General features: G+C 35.8%; 1 protein-coding gene across 2 annotated transcripts; it reads left to right on the top strand.

Annotated features, from left to right (window-relative positions):
* The first annotated feature begins 8,420 nt into the window (after positions 1-8,420).
* LOC103715910 (uncharacterized) lies at positions 8,421-14,292 on the top strand. Of its 2 annotated transcripts, none has more exons than XM_008803703.3 (6): positions 8,421-9,122; positions 9,337-9,483; positions 9,691-9,837; positions 10,024-10,170; positions 10,515-10,661; positions 11,889-14,292. In XM_008803703.3, the coding sequence occupies exons 2-6, from the start codon at positions 9,456-9,458 to the stop codon at positions 14,072-14,074; spliced, it is 2,655 nt and encodes an 884-aa protein (XP_008801925.3). In that variant the 5' UTR covers positions 8,421-9,122; positions 9,337-9,455; the 3' UTR covers positions 14,075-14,292. The 2 variants fall into 2 exon arrangements, with proteins under 2 accessions (XP_008801925.3, XP_088573339.1); XM_088717213.1 differs by having other exon boundaries at positions 8,438-8,853.
* The last annotated feature ends 5,624 nt before the right edge of the window (positions 14,293-19,916 follow it).

Here is a 19,916-nt window from a genome sequence, read left to right as displayed (position 1 = left end):
ACCTATTTCTTTTATCTTGGCTGATGTATTGGTTTGTAGCTTTGTGTTTGTGTGGGGCCCCTTTTCTTTCTCTCCCTCTCTATTTTTGGCTTGTATCCTTGGTAAAATAAAGTTGCGTTTTTGAAAATTTTCTTATCTTAATGAAGTTTTATCAATTAAATTTAGAATTTATATTTCTAAATGATGGCTAGCTTAGGTTTTATTGTATCTGTTGATGTTTTGTTATCTCAGCTCCCCAGTTTGTTGGCTAAAATTTTGAAATATCTCGGTACTTTTTATATTTTAATTTTTCATCTTTTCAAGATAAATCAAGATCTTATTTCATCCTGGCGTTTGATGTTAGTAACCGACCATGATGACTGAAACAAGAAGCTTTTAAAAACGTTGTCGTTCTTTTAGCCTTAAATTGTTGTATGATTCATAAATGACATTACGACTTTATGCAGTCTGTTGAACAATATTGGATGCACATAACTCAATATTAATCAGAATTCATATTAGCTTGCAACATATTACATAATAAAATTAAAAAATTACATATAATAATTTAATTTTGTAAAAAATAGTGCATATGGGATGATAACATGGTTGCATCCATCAAAATATTCTAATATGAATTAAATTTTATCTATTTAGTTTAAAATTTATGTTTTTAATGATGGCTAGTCTAGATTTTATAGTGTCGAATATTGGCTAAAATCTTAGAATATGTCGATACTGATACCTTTTAATTTTTTTCAATTTTTTTATCTTTTTTATTATAAATCAATATCTCAACTCATTTTCCAGCTCAGCATTAGCAACTGAATATGATGTAAAGACGGAAGCTTTCAAAACCATATTGTTCTTTTAGCGCGATATTGTCGAATAGTTCAGAAACGACATTGTAATTTTATGAAGTCTGTTGAAAAATGATGGATGCACATATCTTTATATGAATTAGAACACTTATAGCTTGCCACATATTATGTAATAAAAATAGAAATGTTATTTATTATAATTTAGAAAACTAGTATTTTTTTTTTTGGTTGCTTTGGTAGGATACCATGGTTGCATCCTTTAAAATTTTCTAACCTTAATGAAATTTTATCTCTTAAGTTTATAATTTTTGTTTCTAAATGATAGTTACTATAGGCTTTCCTTAAATATTGACCAAAATCTTAGAAAACCTTGAAGCTTTCATTTTTTTTTCTATTTTCCATCTTTTCTAAAGCAAACCAAAACCTTAGCTCATCTTGCTAGCAGCCAACCATAATGATCAAGATAAGAAACTTTGAAAGTTTTGTCATTCTTTTAGCTTAACATCATTGTATGATTCATAAATGACATAATAGCTTTATGAAATCTGTTGGATGAAACTAAATTCACATATCTCTCTATTAAGTAAAATATGCATAGCTTGCAACATATTACATAATAAAAATAGAGATATTATTTATTAAAATTGATTTTATTTTTATAAAGACTAGAATGTATAATATATATTTTAGATGTGTTATTAAATATATATTTTAGCATCATATTATATGTGCCTCAACATTTACACACCTTCATGTGCTTACCTTTATTATATGTCTGACATATAGTATAATTATCACAGCCTTTACATTTGTGAAGCAGCTCATACTTAATCTGTCCACTATTTTTATAATAATTTTATTTCTAAAAAATAATTTTTATGAAAAGCACAAAGTGAGCAATTTGCTAGATGATGTGATGCTATCAATTTTCTTTTTGTTATTAGTTATTATAGTTTTGGTAAAATTAATGGCGGGTATGCAAATAATCAAAAGTTAGATTGCAATAATAATATTGGTTATTGTCTTTATGGGTAATTGTATGCCACTTTCATTATGCACACAGATAATTTTTTTAATGACATCAGCATAGTATCATAATTAAATTTTTAGTTGCCAAGCAAACTTTAGTAGGGTCAGTTAACCTTGGTGTGTGTGCATGAAAAAAATTCCTCCAAAGCATTTTCCTACTTCTATTATTAGTATTGAACACTAGCAATGTTGAAGGGCTATAGGGTAATTGTGTTACTAAATACCCTTTTATGTTGCATTATTTTCTTCCATTTTCTTCAAGATAAATCAAGATGTAAATTCATCCCTCTACTTGATATTAGCAACTAACCATGATAGTTTAAATGAAAAACTTTGGAAACATTATCATTGTTTAGCTTAACATTGTTGTATGGTTCACAAACAACATTATAATTTTATGAAGTATGTTGAACAACATTCAATGTACATATCTCTATATTAATTGGAATTCACAAAACCTGCAATATATTGCATGACGAATAAATTATTCACTGCAATTTAATTTTTATAAAACTAGTATTTAATATATAAATTTAAATATGTTGCCAAGTATATGGCATTGCCATATTATGTGTTAGTTACCTACATAACACTTGCATATGCATGCCTCTAGTACAAATAACATGAGGTCAAGTGACAATTATCATGGTTCTTACTTCCATTATTTATTAAATAAATTTTATTTCTAAATAGAATGTTGGTTTGACATGTAAAAGGTGATCTATCATATGATGTGATGTTAAAATCCATGAATATTAGATTGCAGAAATAATGACCATGACGCTCACAAGAAAACATTAGATTCCATCACAGCATGACAAGAGGGTATTGGTAAAAATCCAAAAAATATCCGAGCACAATGTGGCTGTAGAATGCTAGATTGCTAGGTTTCTGAGGAAAATGGGCAAGTCAACCTAACTAGCCTGAATCTTCTAAGGGCTAGCCAAAGTTTCATCCTAAATTTCAGTCTGTGGGTCTTTTGATTTATAAGGAGGAAAAAAAATCCCACAAAGGTCGTTTCCTCACTTTTACAAGATTCGAGCCGAGGATATTGGGTTGATATGGGCATACTCAAATAAACTTCTTAGTCCCTGAATCTAGAATGAAATTCAGTTCAAGTCCGACTAAATTACTCAAATAGGCCCTTAACATCCATTTTATTACTTATGGTTCCCATTAAGCTATGCACTAGGGTACAGTAAATATTTTTCATGTTTTAATGTTCAAGAGCAGTAACCCTAGATTGCAATAGGATAATTGTGTTACTAAAAACTTTTCTTTTCTATTGCATTATATCCTTCATGTGGCTTCCCTGATAAATAGCAAACATGGTACAAGGAGGTACCGGAATAAATTAAGTTTTGGTTTTATTATTTCTAATAGGAGATTTGATATTTTAGTAACCGATTTTATTTATTGATCTCATTATCGTCGGTGTGGGGTGGGTGTGGACTGGGGAGATGGAGGCCATGGTTTGTTGTGTGGTGATCTTTGGCTTTGTTATCCTGTCATGGAAGTTCTTTGCCTTTGTTATCCTGTCATGGAAGGCAAAGATAGGTGGGAAGGGAGGTGATAGGTGTACGTGCGGGACCACATGCAAGAACTTTTCCCACCAACTCCAACGTCATGATGTGGTAAAAAATTAGGAAGACGTGCGATAGGTGTGTGCCGTGATACACGTGTGAGTCACTAAAGCGGTGCTTGCTAATATTTTTCCCTAACTCCTACAATCCAAGGTACAAAACAACGGCTGCCGTGCTTTGTAATCGCTGTTACATATTTCTTGTTATATTGTATGCCCACTAAAGTTGTCTTTATATATAATTTATTCCTGATTTGAACAGTTTTTCTTTGATATGAATTGTCAAAAGAAAGAATTTTTTATATGCTAAGTTAATATCACACTTCCATTTTGATCGTACCATAAAAGAAAGGTTTTAGAAAAATAACTTATAACGAATCTTTCTTGGATAAAAACATAACCTACATACTAATTAGATGAGAGCACATAGTGCCTCAACTAAACTAATAGCATATCAAAGTAAAATAATAAAAGTAGGCATGCTCTTTTTATACGTTATAGGATGCCACTATCGGTTTGTATTATATATATATATATATATATATATATATATATATATATATATATATATATATATATATATATATATATATATATATAAATATCCTCTTTCATTTTCTTGATACAAATAATTAGACATCCCATTGTTTTCCCTGGAAAGTTACTCAACACTATTATTTGACATGTGCAACATTCTTGTGCATAAACTAGTATTCCTTTTAGTTCAATCTTTGTATCCGCTATGGACTTTTTACTCTATTTTAAATGAGAGAACAACCATAAGCAAATGGGCTATTATTTTAGGGGTTCATCTGATGGTTTATCTTTCTCTTTTTTCCTCCATAAAACAATAAAGAGAAATGTACTCATAAACTTTAATATTTTCTTAAATTATTTCTAAAATCTTTGGAGAAAGAAAGAATTATTATTTTCAAAAATAAATGAAAATTAATAGAAGAGAGAAATAGATAAAGTTTTATGCAAATATTATTATTAGAGAAATAAAAATACAAAAACAACAATGATGTTGAGCATTGTCAATATTTTATAGTCGACAAATCTGGTCTAAGCAAAATTAATTAAGTAGTCCAAAGGTGTTTAAAAAAAGCCCCTAGTTTCTAGAGTTCGTTGCTTATCACAAAGTCATTACAACGAGAAGAAGATCTACACTATGAGAATATTGGCATTACTAAAATGCTTATTCAATTGAAGTCTCGTTTGTTTTGTATCGTTCCAAAAAGATTTGGCTACTAATTAAGTTGCACGTTGAAGCTAACGGGCGCCCTTTGATTTTCTTGTTTTAGCAACCAACAAAGTTACCCTGCATGCTAATACTGCAAGTTTATTTTGGTATGTGGTGTAACAAAATTACCTATATTTTCTGCTCAAAAACTTTGTCAACATTCTTTGTAGTACAACGATTTTGCGAATCAGATATACAGATACAACTCAAGCTGGGCTGATTGAAATCAAGCCCTATATATATATATATATATATGTAGAATCGAAACTCAGTTCATTGACATCAAGCCAATTTTTTTGATCCAAATTCGAAGATCTGTGAATTGGATGATCAAATTAATAGGTCATCATGTAGCCTTTGCAGCCCAACAATGGCATTTGATAGTTTTCTAGGGCCGAGGAGGCATTACCAGTACAAATGCAATTCATAAATCTGAACGTTTACGAGTTATATGGTTCTTATCACCGAGTTAGTGAAACTAGCCTTTCTCATGGTTGGGTCGTTAGCAAGCCAGTGATATGGATACTCATGCTACTAGACCGAAATGATAAATAATCCAAATTATCTTGAACTAAGATATTCGAACTATATTTTGGTGGATAGTGATCTTACTGAGGCCAAAAATTGATACCTAAAGTTAGTCTAAATTTTAGCATTCCAAGCATATTTTGGTATGCTTGGCTACCTAGGTTGGTAGGGAGGGTGGGGAACATACCACCCACTGGCATGTGAATGAATGCTTTAGGAAGAAGACCCTCTAGATTGTTTTTTTATTATCATCATACTTAGTTCTATTGTGCAGACAAGAGCCCCAACCTCTCCTTGTCAAAGGGAAAACAAAGAGAAAAGTTTATGCCTCCCCTCTCTTCAGGTGCATGGAAAGACTGGTCATGTCCAGCGAATCTAGCCAGTTGGAGAATCCCTCCCCCACATCCCCACTCCCCCACTCTAACCTTCAATGAAAGACAAAACTTGTTACTGTAAATGTGGGGTGTATCTACGGCTGTAATTGCGTAGTAGTTCAAGACATAATATTGGATTGTTGTTGGTGGCTGGAAGGACATGTGAGTCCTATTAGTTGTCAATCATTGGTGCTTGTGAGACCGCAGATGTCCAACTCATTTGAGATATCCTGCCGCAAAATTATGTTCTATTAGTACCTTATTCCTTCAGGGGAAGGGATATTCCTTGTGTCATGTGACATTGGCCTTCAACTTCCATCCCATATTTGTCTACGCAAATCACATGGTACTTTGAAATCATTCAAGGATCAAACAAATGTGACAATCTTTTCTAATGCATGCGATAACAGTGCACCTTTTTTGTTAAGATTGTATGTGCAGGAATTAATATCTTGGTTTGCTTTTGTCACATTCATCACTAGTGATGAGCAACTGGACGGCTATAATGTGGTTTTCCTTTGATACACAGTGTCAGACAACATCATGGTTAGTCACGATCGTGCATGTGATGTCTGATTGCAGCCAAAATCTACGATATAGAGTTTGTTGAGCATGTCCTGAATTTACAAGTCCTAGAAAGCCAAAAGATCCCCCAGGCTGCCATACATGTTTTGTTTGGGCTGCATGAATAGTTAACCGGGGTCGTGGGGTCGGAGCTCCCGCCAGCCAGACTTAACTTGATTATTGTAGAACACCAGTTTGAGTTCAAATTGACTTACTCTATCATATATATCACTCATAACCCTAAAATGAGGAGAGCAATTGAGTGTTCTAGAGATCGAATGTATTAGAAGATAGTGTTGGTGAGGAAATTTTATATTATGTAATCTCCATAAATATTGTATGCTCTTATTCTTTTCTTTCTTTCTTTCTTGTTGCATTATTCTCCCTGCCTCAATAGAGTCAAGATGTGCTTAGTTTAAAAAGAGATAGAGAAGAAAAAGAATGCAGTGGGGAAAATGTGAGATAGTTATCATTCCACTTTCTCAAATAGTGATGACTCCTCCTTGCTCGCACCGTTGGATGGGGTACTGTAAACACAATTGATAAGTTTTTTTGGTTTAGATCATAGAATAAATAATGAAATAAATATGTTGCTTTATAAGTTTTTTCCTTCTTTATGATAATAAAGCATAGTTGGGCTTGAAACTATACTCATAATCCATGATATCGCAGTCTCACTATCACACGCCGACCCGATAGCCTAAGCCGAGAATATGACAGACGACTGAATATCCCTAGGGTTAACCTTATAGGATATGCAAGGTCTGCCTTTTGATTCACATACATGTCATTCCAAACTCAGGTAGTGGTGGGAATAAATAGTCTACAAGCACTAATGATAAGAACACATCAAATTATTCTAAGAAATACTAATCAAATATTTTCTAAGTTACAAAATCTTTCTGTGGGTAGGGAATTTTTTTCCCTACCCATAGATATAAAAGAAGAACATAATTAATAAATACAATTTGTCTAACTCTACTATTATAGTTGGCTAATGTGACTATTAACTTTAGGGTCAAATTTGTTAATCTTCCATAACTTAGCATTGAAGGCCAGTAATTAGATATTAGATAGCTTTTTCGGTATAAGATCTAGAGGTACTACCTTGACCTGGTCTTCAATGCAGCCTGAGAAATATTTGAAAAAAAAAAGATGGCTTTTATCGTAATGGGGTAATGAATCTGGCCTTATAATACTAAATATCATGTTGTAATGAATATTTTCTCTATTATTATATATATAACATTACCCCGGGGGGCAGTACTACATTACTCCTTATAATACCGAATTGAAACATAGTTGCATTGAAAAGCTCCATTGACGACCCCAACGTGGCAGCCTGTCTTCAATTCTAGGATCGACAGGGAGTGAAGCAGCAGCCGTGGCATCTAGGAGAACTTCAGGATCAGAGAAGGAGAAGTGCTTCGTGTGGATAATACCTGTCAAACAGGTGCGAAGGTCCATATTGGAGAGGCTAAGTGGAGAGGGTAAGGTCTCCCATATTGATACTAGAACTAATTAATAAACCTTTAAAAGAGCTAAGTGCAACTTAAAGAGGTGTTGAGCTAATGAAGGGTATACACCGCATGCATGGCTAATTAACATCTATGAAATCAAGTGCAACAAAGAATATATAGATATACCAACAGATTTCTGTCTGTTCACTGATCTTCGCATCGTATATTCAAATATTACTCTTCTTGAATAGTAGTTAAAGATGGACAATTTGGTCTGCAGACACGTGTAGTCCACAGTCAAGGAGCCTTTGTCATGCTCAAGTCAATTCTTGCATAGTAATTAAGTCAATTCTTCTACATTTGTCGATTGGTACTTTTCTTCCATGTAGACTTGGATTTGCTGGTCTGTGCATTTTGTCGGCGCATGTGGAAAGATTGAAGATTTTATTCCAAGTCCAAGCTTGCGGATGAAGTTTCTACCACAAAACTTTCTTATCCTCAATGTGTGGATTCTAGACCTCACAAGAAATTGTTCGCCATGTTTTCCTACTTCTGCTTCTCTCTTTTACCTTCCGTGAGTTGCTCGTTTGTCTCTGAATTTTTTTGTCCTTCTACTTGTTCTCTCATTCCGTGTGTTACCGTTCAAACGCTTTCAATTTTAATAGTTATTCTCAGAGTGGGGTCCACGCCCATCTATTTTTCCGAAAAAAATCTTGGCATTGAAGAATTGAACATGACGTTACTGAAAGCCATGCGGTCAACCTACTAGTATGATGAGTTGACCGTAGGCTTAGATTTCCATACCTCTATGCTTTTATATGAATTGTGCAAGGATGAGATGAGAAGCAAATGTGCATCTCACAATTACCTTACGACAGTCACTCTGCTATGAGGAATTGCTACCGCCTTGCCTCCTACTCAAGGCTAGCAATTTTGTTATGGACTTCATTGATTATAGTCCCGTGTAACTATAGCAGCAGCTTCGGGTGTCCTTTGGAGGAGTATGAAGCTCTATTAGGGCTTAGATCTTCTCTCCTTCGCAACAATTACACTTCACCACCTACATGGGCAAGAGGGAGAGACTGCTGCCTCTGGGAGAGAGTAACTTGCAACAATAGCACACGACGAGTGTCGAAGCTTAGGCTTTCGAGGCTCGTAGAATTTGATCAACTTGAGAAATGGCGATTGAATTTCAGCATTTTTTCCTCCTTTCAGGAGCTCCGACAGCTTAACTTGTCCTACAATCAAATTATAGGATCGTTATCACACATGGGTCAGCCCCTCTCTCATCCAACTTGTTTCTCCAATTTTTTTAGTAAATTCATATTTTCTGTCCCTTTGTTGTAAATATTTTTGACTTAGATTCTCTTTCTTTGAAAATTTTGTATTTGATAGATATCTCAGGATTGAGAAAGTTAGAAATTCTTGATCTCAGCTATAATCGCCTTAGTGGAGCTATTCCATTATCTTTCAAAAATCTATCATCACTTAGAGTCTTGAACTTGAGTGTCAACGAGCTAAATGGCACACTTGATGTTGAAGGTAATAACTTACAGAGTCCTCTATAATTATTTCTCCATCATAAAATCATTAACTCATTGAGTATAATGGTTTATATTGTCTTCTTGGTTAATATTAGCCTCTTCCTCACCCAACTTGTTTCTCTAATTTTTTCAGTCTATTCATATTTTCTATCCACTTGTTGTAAATATTTTTGATTTCGATTTTCTTTTTTTGAGAATATCGTGTTTGACAGGCATCACAGGATTGATAAAGTTGGAGATCCTTGATCTTAGCAATAATCGGCTCACTGGAACTATTCCATTATCTTTTAAAAATCTATCTTCACTCAGTGCCCTATATCTGCAGAGCAACATGCTAAATGACACACTTGATGTGGAAGGTAATAACTTACATAATTATTTGCCTTTATTTCTCTATCACGAGACCATTAACACATCAAGTAAAATTGTTTATATATTGTCTTCTTGGTTTATGTCAGCCTCTCTCTCATTCAACTTATTTCTCCAATATATTTATACTTTTTATCCTCTTGTTGTAAATATTTTTGATTTAGATTTTCTTTTTTTGGGAATATCACATTTGACAGGCATCACAGGCTTGAAAAAGTTAGAGATTCTTGATCTCAGCAATACCGGGCTCTCTAGAATTATTCCATTATCATTTAAAAATCTATCTTCACTCAGTTCCCTATATTTGTGGGGCAACATGCTAAATGACACACTTGATATGGAAGGTAATAACTTACAAAATTATTTGCCTTTATTTTTCTATCACGAGACCATTAACACATCAAGTAAAATTGTTTATATATCAGCCACTCCCTCATCCAACTTGTTTCTCTAACATATTTATACTTTCTATCCTCTTGTTGTAAATATTTTTGATTTAGATTTTTTTTTGGAAATAACATATTTGACAGGCATCACAGGATTGAGAAAGTTGGAGATCCTTGATCTCAGGGAAAACGGGCTCACTAGAACTATTCCATTATCTTTTAAAAATCTATCTTCACTTAAGGCCCTATATCTGGAAGGCAACATGCTAAACGGCACAGCTGATATGGAAGGTAATAAGTTATAAAATCATTTACATTGATTTCTCTATCACGAGACAATTAACATATCGATTATAATGGTTTATATATTGTCTTCTTGGTTTTTGTCAGCCTCTCCTGCATCCATCTTATTTCTCCAATTCATTTATAACTTACAGAGTCTTCTACAATTATTTCTCTGTCGTAGGATCATTAACACATTGAGTATAATAGTTTATATATTGTTTTCTTGGTTTATGTTAGCCTCTCCCTCATCTAACTTGTTTCTCTAATTTTTTCAGTCTATTCATATTTTCTATCCACTTATTGTAAATATTTTTGATCTAGATTTTTTTTGAAAATATTATATTTGATAGGCATCACAGGATTGAGAAAGTTGGAGATCCTTGATCTCAGCTATAACGAGCTCACTGGAACTATTCCATTATCTTATAAAAAACTCTCTTCACTCAGTGCCTTATATCTGAGAGGCAACATGCTAAATGGCACACTTGATGTGGAAGGTAATAAGTTACAAAATCATCTACATTTATTTCTCTCTCACAAGACCATTAACACATTGATTATAATGGTTTTTATATTGTCTTCTTGGTTGATGTCAGCCTCTCCCTCATCCAATTTGTTTCTGCAATTTCAGTCTATTCATATTTTCTATCATGTTATCATAAATATTTTTGATTTAGATTCACTTTTTTTGGAAACTTTGTATTTGATAATGACATATTAGTATTGAGAAAGTTAGAAATCCTTGATCCTCACTGGAACTGTTCTATTATCTCTTAAAAATCAATCTTCTCTCATTGTCCTGAATCTAAAAGGCAACAAGCTGAATCGCACACTTAATGTGGAACATAATAATTTATGGATTCATCCGCAATTATTCTCTGACATGAGACTATCAGCACATTGAGTATAATGGCTTATATTATCTTCTTTGTTTATATTTATGGCTCTATATTTCAGGCATGCTAGGAATGCAAAAGCTTAGAGTGCTTGATTTTGGAGCTAATCAGCTCATAGGAGGGATACCCATAGCTTTGAGAAATTTTTCTTCCGTTAATTTCTTATATTTGGATCGAAATAATCTAATAGGTTTAGTGCCTTCATAAGGTATAATGTTTATTCCTTTGACTAAGAATTTAACATGTTCCTTATTTTAAGGTCACAAATTCCCCCATATTCAAAGCTAAAAAATCTGTACATGTTGACTGATGATTTAGCCAAGCTGAATCATTTTTTTAGTCTAAGCCAAAATTGCGGCCAAATTCAATCTTGATTAAGTTAACTTGGCTAAATTAGAAAACTTATCAAACTTATGTTCCCCAATTTAAATCCAACAATCGTTCTAAATTGGCTTCAGCAAGTTAAAATGACTTTTGATTCATCATATCAAGCATTTACACTAAGTTCGCATGACACATAGCGATACTTAATCAGTTATCCAGAATCAGTGAGTGGAGAATATAAATTTTAATTGTATAATTTTTTTAATAGTAATTTTCAAATGTTACTTCCCTTGATCACTAGGCACCTTTAACCTCTTTTTTATTTATTCTCTTATTGTATTTCATTTATATTTTTGTTTAACATGCATGACTGACTTGTGTCACCAAGATGACTCACCGAAGACAAAAAATTAGGAGTAGACAAGTATTGAGTCACAAGTTTTCTAACTTTGTTCATATTATGGGGCAAAATGTTTTTTTTTAATTTTCTTCCTTTTTTTTTAGGGCTCAGTGGACTACAGAACCTACATGAGTTGGATCTTTCTTACAACCAACTCAATGGAAGTCTTCCTTTATCTCTAGAGAAACTAGTTTCTCTTCAACATTTAGCTCTTTCTTATAACATGATGAAGGGTAATATTCCACCACACATCTTCGCTGGTCTTGTTTCACTTCGGTATCTAGATCTTTCTGGCAACCTATTCAATGGGCATTTCTCATTTTCCTCCTTCGGTAATCTTTCAAAGCTAGAATTTATAGGCTTGTCAAGCAATGAGGAATTATTTGTACATCTTGACAGTGGAAAGTTTGTTCCGTCTTTCCAGCTACGGTCCCTCCAGTTGTCACATTGTAACCTTGATGCGAACCCACTTGCAACACCGACGTTTCTTTCTTCCCAAGACAAGTTAGAAGCTCTTGATCTTTCCCACAATAACTTGATAGGAAATTTTCCCCATTGGTCGCTCCAAAATCTGACCAGACTAGTAGTTCTCAACTTGAGAAATAACTCAATAATGGGTGCATTTCAATTGCCAAAGCATCTAAATACGAGCATGTTTGCCCTTGATCTCTCCATGAATCTCCTCAGTGGACTGATTCCTACAAACATCGTCACAATATTTCCAAAGATGTTGGTCTTGAATTTGTCCTCAAATTATCTAACCGGAAGTATCCCTTCATCATTGGGTAACTTGAGTAATCTGGGGATATTGGATTTGTCCCATAATAATTTATCCGGGGAACTACCAACTCGCCTGATGATTGATTGCCCTGAATTGTCTGTCTTGAAGCTTTCCAACAACAACTTGCATGGGAAGATGTTTAGTACAAATTATGGTCATCCTTCACTGGAATATGTTTATCTAGATGGAAACAAGTTTACTGGACCATTGCCGAGCAATCTGCCATCCTACCAGGAGTTATATTTATTGGATGTCCACAATAACCAATTATCAGGTATAATTCCAGAGAGCATAGGACTTGTTTCCTATCTATATTACCTTAACCTAGGAGGAAATGATTTCTATGGCGAAGTACCAAATCATTTGTGTAATCTAACACTGCTTTACGTGTTAGACTTATCCCATAATAGCTTCTCCGGGTCATTACCTGATTGCTTCCAATCATCCAAACCAGTGCTTCTCAAGTTTGCTGGGAATGCTTTAACAGGCATAATTCCAAGTAGTTATTTCAATATTTCATCCCTTGAAGTTTTCGATGTCAGTAATAACCAGCTTTCAGGTAAACTGCCAAGACATATCGGAGAAAAACTGTCTTTGCAGATTCTTGTTCTTAGTGAAAATTCACTTGAAGGCCATATACCAATTGAGTTATGCAAGCTACGGTCTTTACACATTCTGGACCTTTCACAAAACATTCTTTCAGGATCAATGCCCTCTTGCTTTGGCAAAATGCACTTCAGGAAGGCTGACTCAACAGATACATATATTCCTCGGTATGAAATTGGATGGATCGAATTCAGTACAAGTGTGCGGATTGAGTTTTATGAAGTTGATATATTGATGGTGGACTTCATCACCAAAGGAAACTTATATGCCTACCCAACAGATCATTTGCTTTTGATGTCTGCAATTGATTTGGCAGGAAACAAGTTGACGGGAAACATACCGCCAGAAATTGGAAATCTAAACGAGCTTGTACAATTGAATCTATCGTTCAATCAGCTGACAGGTCCAATCCCCGAAACTTTTTCGAAACTTAGTCAGATTGAAAGCTTGGATGTGTCACACAATCAGTTGAGTGGTGGGATACCTTGGCAATTGACTCAACTAAACTTCTTGGAGGTCTTCTCAGTTGCCTACAATAACTTATCTGGATGTACACCAGGTTTCAAAGACCAATTTGCCACATTTAATGTGAGTAGCTATGAAGGTAATATTGGATTACATGGGCCGCCGTTGGATATGACCTGCACATCTGACTCGACTCCAATTGTGCCACCTGAAGTAGAAGAAAACCAAGATGATAGCAGTGTGGAGGATGATGCCATCTTCTTTGCAATACTTGCAGCTTCATTTGTGGCTGCCTTCTGGGGTTGTATTGCTTTTTTGTTATGTCATCGAATTGGGCAGCACATTCGCAGTATATTGGATGGTTATGTGGACTCATTGACTGAAAGGATCTTAATGGCAGTACATAAGTGGACTCGCATGCAGCGGAATCGCAAGTGAGATAAACAGTACCTTGGGCATTTTAGAGAAGTCTTTCTTTTTGGTACTTTGTAATAAAGCAAAGCAAGCTTCCGTTCAATGTAGTAATTTGAAATCTTCCATGCAATCAACTTTGATATAGTTTTCCATGGCTTCTTCCCTTATTTTCATCTAGGTACAAGTCCTCTATATGTACTTATTTGAATGATTATATCACTCATATGCTTTTGGACAATCAATTGTAGGTTGTGAAGATGATACTTATATCCAATTCTATTCCGTTGTCTCTGATCATTCACGACCTACCACGCTATATGGCAGCTTTCCAAAACTTTCTTCCAGACTCTTGTGATCAATGATTGTGAACCTTGAGATCCTATGACAAACTTAATTATCACCTGAAATGCCTATGTCATCTCCATGGTGGGAGCAATTGAAATTGACCCTTCGCCATGACCCTTGGGCTTCTTATGCTTGGACATCAGATTTCTTTGAGATGAGAAATTGATACATAATACGACGGCTTTGGATCAATGTTGACATGCTATCTTAGATGGATGATGTGGTCATCAGCAGATTAATTTGAACCATATGTCTTAATGTCTGGTGCTCCATCGTCTAGTGGATAAGGCTTTGGTGTGGGAACCGGTAGTTTGAGGAACCTAGTGAAGCCGTATGTCTACCGAAATAAACCAAAGGAGGAAGAAAAAAGGACTTTAAACTATTTTAGAATAGACCACCGAAATACTAAGGAACGAAGGTTGTCAGCCAATCGGCCGCTCTTTTCATCTTCCAAGCTCCAGCTGCGCAGACGGCTCGGAAACTTGCCAGGTTTCTCTTCAGGCCAGAACAACTCACTTTTTTCAAAAGGAGTCCGGTGCTCATTAAACTCCATTTATGAGCTCTATTATTGTCTTTATCCCAACTATGGGTCGGCACTCTTCTCTACGAAACAGGTGGAGGAGATCAAATAGCAGACACCTGGCGTGAATCCAATGGGCCCTGAGTCTCATGTGGAGATGGACCCTTCTCCTAATGTAGATGACCAAGAAACCGTTGTGGAGGAGACCTCACGTGGGAGGTCTTCCAGCGGAAAGCATGCAGGCTGACCATAACGTCCTGCGTTGAACAAGATACAGAGGACATTGGGGAAACCACTGAGGCAAAGGAAATTTTAGAGAATGAAGGAGGAGGCTTCAGGCCGGTGCGGACACGAGTACTGAACTGATTATTTTACAGAATCATGGTCGTCGTAGGAGGACAGTCCAGCCACTTTCGTTGTGGCTGGATTGATTGATGTTATTTTTTATTATTTATTTATTTTATGTGGGTAGGATTAATTTGCATATTGTCACTTGAGGACCTTTTTTCGAATTGTTTTCTTCGTTGGGACTTATTTGTTATTTTGTGGCCCTATATATATATATATATATATATATATATAGGGCATGCATTTGTTTATTTTTGAATGAATTAATGCAAGAAAATTAGTCTTCTTCTTCCTCCTCCTTCTCTCCTCTTTTCTTCTTCTTCCCCTCTTCTTCTCCTCTTTCACGTTGCCTTCCATCCCTTACATCCGTCCTGCATCACAGGCCAGGCTAAGGAGATCAACAAGACTAAGGGCTGTGGGGGCTCTGTGAAGGAGGCAACTGCTAAGTTAATTCCAATTTGTAGGAAGAAAAGAGGTGATAAAGCAGATGAGTTGATCTTAAACCCATGTCAGGCCCCTCTCATCGATCCCACAGCGACTTCTCTTGGAATGGGGAAGGACATGCAGGTTTTCTTTCTCAGAGGATGTTGCAAAGGAAGTCATCGACACCCTGCTTGAGTTGGAGAAGGGGAAGGCGGCGATGCTGGCGCAGTGGTGCTTCTGGTTGATGGTTGGTGGTGGTTTTCAATCTGCTATGGATTTTTACTTGTTATGGTTAGTTGGCTCTTGCTTTTGCAACCAGGATGGTCTTATCCTAGTCTTGGTTTTAGTGTTGGTGATGGTTATGGTTAGCTTGCTTGCCCCCCTTCCATTTAGTTGGCTCTTGCTCTGTCTCTCTATTTAAGGATGAGCTATGATGTTGACTTGGGGAAATGCCTGAGATGCGGGTGCGATCTACTCCTCTTTGCTATCTATTAGTGTGCTGAACTTGCGGTGGATGCCTCGCATTAATAACACAGTGACGTGGTGCTGGTTTTGTGGAGGTTGCTCACTACCGTTTTGGACTTGTCCTGGAACAGTGGACTTAGCATTGCGGTGGAGGCGAATTGATGCTGTGTGCGCTGATGAATCCATGCTATTGTTCAAACCTACATGGAATTGGCAATGGTTGTGGATGCTCTGTATGTTAATGAACCGGTGCTGTTTGTGAGTTCTTTTGAGAGGGAAATCAATGCTGCTATGATTACAGTTTCATGGGACGCCAGGGGTTCCGGGGCCGCTGAAAAGAGGAGTGCAATTAAAGATCTTATTTTAGCCTCCTCTTGCGACGTCATCCTTATACAGGAATCGAAAATTGCAGTACCTACATCGGCCTTCCTAAGCTCCATGGGCAGCTCTAAATTGGACAGTTGGGAACACTTAGATGCTGTAGATTCTGCTAGAGGAATTCTAATCGGATGGATATCCAGAATGTTTGATCATAGAAACTCTGCTAAAAAGGAATTCTCACTCATAGTTGAACTATATTGTAGGACGGTGAGGAAGATTATTTATAAAATGGCTGTTTATGGTCCGAATGATAGGGATCAGAGAGATGTCTTCTTTCAAGAATTGGCGATGGTTTGAAGCACTTTGTCAAGCTCTTGGCTTTTGGTGGGTGATTTCAATAATACTAAGTCTTCTGACGACAGAAAGGGCAATCAACAGAGTTTGAAGGACAATATGTACTTTTGTCAAAGGGCGATACATTATAGAGAATTTTCTTAGCGCCTACGAAATAATTTTCTATTGTAAGATAACGAAGCAAAAAAGTGTTTTATGTAAATTGGATTTCGAGAAGGCATTTGATAGGATAAATTGGGATTTTCTTTTTTGCAGCTCTCCAAGCCAGAGATTTTTCTAGCAGGTGGAATAGTTGGGTGCATAGTCTTCCATCTTCGGTTTCAGTTGCTCCCCTTGCACATGGTAGACCTGGAAGATGGATCAAGTGTGGTAGGGGCTACGATAAGGTGACCTGCTCTCTTCTGATCTTTTCATTATTGTTGTGGGCGTGTTAGCTAGACTGCTCAAGCAAGCTGGTGCACTAGGTCTAATTGAAGAAATGGAAAATAAGCAAGAATTTAGAGAAATCAAAAGTTTGCAGTTTGCGGATGATACGTTGCTATTTTGTGCTGGGAAGAAGGAGAGCGTAGTAGCTGCTAAAGCAATCCTCCTAGCTTTTGAAGAGGCATCTAGTTCGAAAACAACTTTCATAAGAGCTCTATTCTATGTATAAATATGGAAGACATGGGGACTTTTCTCAATATATGCACATTGGATGAATTGTAAAAAAAGGATCTTTTCTTTTCCCTTACTTAGGTCTTCCCCTCTGTGACAGAAAGTTGCCTAAACATTGTTGGTTGCCACTCATTGAGAAGAGCAATACAAGATTGGTTTCTTGGAAAGGTAGACACTTATCTTGGGGTGGTAGACTAACATTAATTAATTCTATTTGGACTTCATTATCTTCATACTATATGTCTCTTTTCAAGTTGCCCAAATGGGTCATCAATAGAATTGATAAAATAAGGAGGGCCTTCCTATGGAGAGAAGAAGAAAGTGTCACTGGCTTTCATTGTCTGGTTAATTGGGATAAAACTTGTAGAACAAAGGAGCAGGGAGGATTCGGTATAAAAAATATTGATCAAATGAACCAAGCCTTTCTCATTAAGTGGACTTGGAAATTTCTTAAGGCTTCAAGAACCATTGGTGGAATCAGGTAAATATTGCCTACTAAAAGAGGTGCAAGTTTGGAATGAGATCAAGAAAAAGTTTTGTTAAGCTGTCACCTATTTAGAGAGATCTTAGCAAATAGGATGGCACCTTCTGGAATTGTATCTCCTTTAAGCTTCGGAACAGATGTGGCATTCACTTCTCGAAGGATTCATCGATTGATTTAGTACCACTTTGCTCTCTTCCTGCAATATTATATGACAAAGCTGTTAAGCACAACACATCTATGACCAACCATTGGAGTTGGAGGATGCTGGCATGGGACATTAGACGATGAGGCCCTTTGATGTAGAAAGAGACGAGACAACTACATATTGTGCATGAGATCCTCAAGGCTTGTTGATATTTCAGTGTAGAAGTTAACCCCAAATGGTATGTATCCAATTGACTCTTATTATAACTTTTTGAATAATGGAGGATTGAGATGCCCATATCATAAGATCATATGGAGAGCAGCCATTCTAAAGAAAGCGTCTTCTTTTGACTTGCTTTAAGAAACAAACTTCACATAGGAGAGACTCTAGCTAATAAAGGATGGAATGTTAGTGCTGGGTGCCCTTTATGTGGTTATAGTAGTGAATCAGTTAATCACTTGTTTACAAAGTGCCCATCCTGTAAAAGCATTTGGTCCACCATCAAACTATAGTTGAAATTGAAGGGTCGGCCTACAAATTTTCATGGTTTGTGGACCAAGTGGAGATCTAGGAACAAAAAATTATTCGAGAAAAGTACAGGAGATCAGTTTCTTGCAGCTGTTTCTTATTTGGAAACAGTGAAATAAGAGAATTTTTCTCAAAAGAAATTGGTTCGTTTACTCCATTCTTCAAAAGGCACTACGTACTTTTCATAGTTGAGAGTGTATATGCTTAGTTAAAATAAAGGAGAATCACCGGCAACTATGGAGGAATCTTGCTTCTCTATCATGAACTTTATATCTCTTGCTTCTTTCTTCCCTCTTACGTCCCTTTTACATTCCTTTGCACCTCTTCCCATGGGTAAATTTACCTCTTCTTAACAATATAATATGGGGGAAGCTTCTGGCTACCTCCATTTTCACTAAAAAACAAGATGTTCATATTTTTTACTTGTGCCTTTTTTAATTAATTTTTAATTTTTAAATTTAAGATTTGTATTAAATTTTTCTCTAAAAGTTGTTTTGTGCTCTAGAAATAATATTTTTTGGAAAAGTGAAGGGAAAGATAATGTTGTTATTTTCCCATGATTATTCATTATAACATTGTTAGAATGACTATAATTATTATTATTAAATATTAGAAATCTGAAATGCTACTATTTGAGGTAAATAACCATCATGATGACCTTATACTTGTCAATTATGGTTTCAACGAGGGTCCATTCTAATGCTATAATGCATTGTTTAAAATCTTGATAAGAAGGCCATGTATTAGTGCTTGCTAGATTATTTTTTCTCATTTTCTTTTCTTGAGATAAGTGAGGGAAGTCATACCGTAAGAGAGGGCAAGGTTCCTACAAATCTAGGAATTTTTACATAAAAAATTTTAAAAGGTTGAATATCGTAATAAATAATACTACTCAAAACCAGGTCTATGACCCCTCACTTCCAAACAAGAGGGTGCAACCATGGAGCTCAAGCTCAGTTCACTTGCTAGATGTTCTGAAATGATTAGATTGATTGCCATAATTCATACATGACATTCTGATATGGTAGTGTCATAGGTTGGTTTTGGCAACCAATATTAATTTCACACACACTCATGCCCATGGGACTTAGGTTGGTTAATATTGGAAGGGTCAAGCCAGGAAGCCACCAATTTCAGGTCATTGTCAATTTGGGCCCAGAAAATGGACCATCCTGACCCAATATTTTATGCAAGTAGATTCTGGTCGGTTTTACTCAATGGTGCTCTAACTTCATATTAGGAAGGCCCAGCCCATTTACGGCGGCAATTCTAGATTTCG

Source organism: Phoenix dactylifera, chromosome 2 (genome assembly GCF_051530095.1).
Source record: "Phoenix dactylifera cultivar Ajwa chromosome 2, Ajwa_hap1_PhDact_Kaust_v1.1, whole genome shotgun sequence".
Taxonomy (NCBI): Eukaryota; Viridiplantae; Streptophyta; class Magnoliopsida; order Arecales; family Arecaceae; genus Phoenix; species Phoenix dactylifera.
This window is presented reverse-complemented; position numbering and strand designations above follow the sequence as displayed.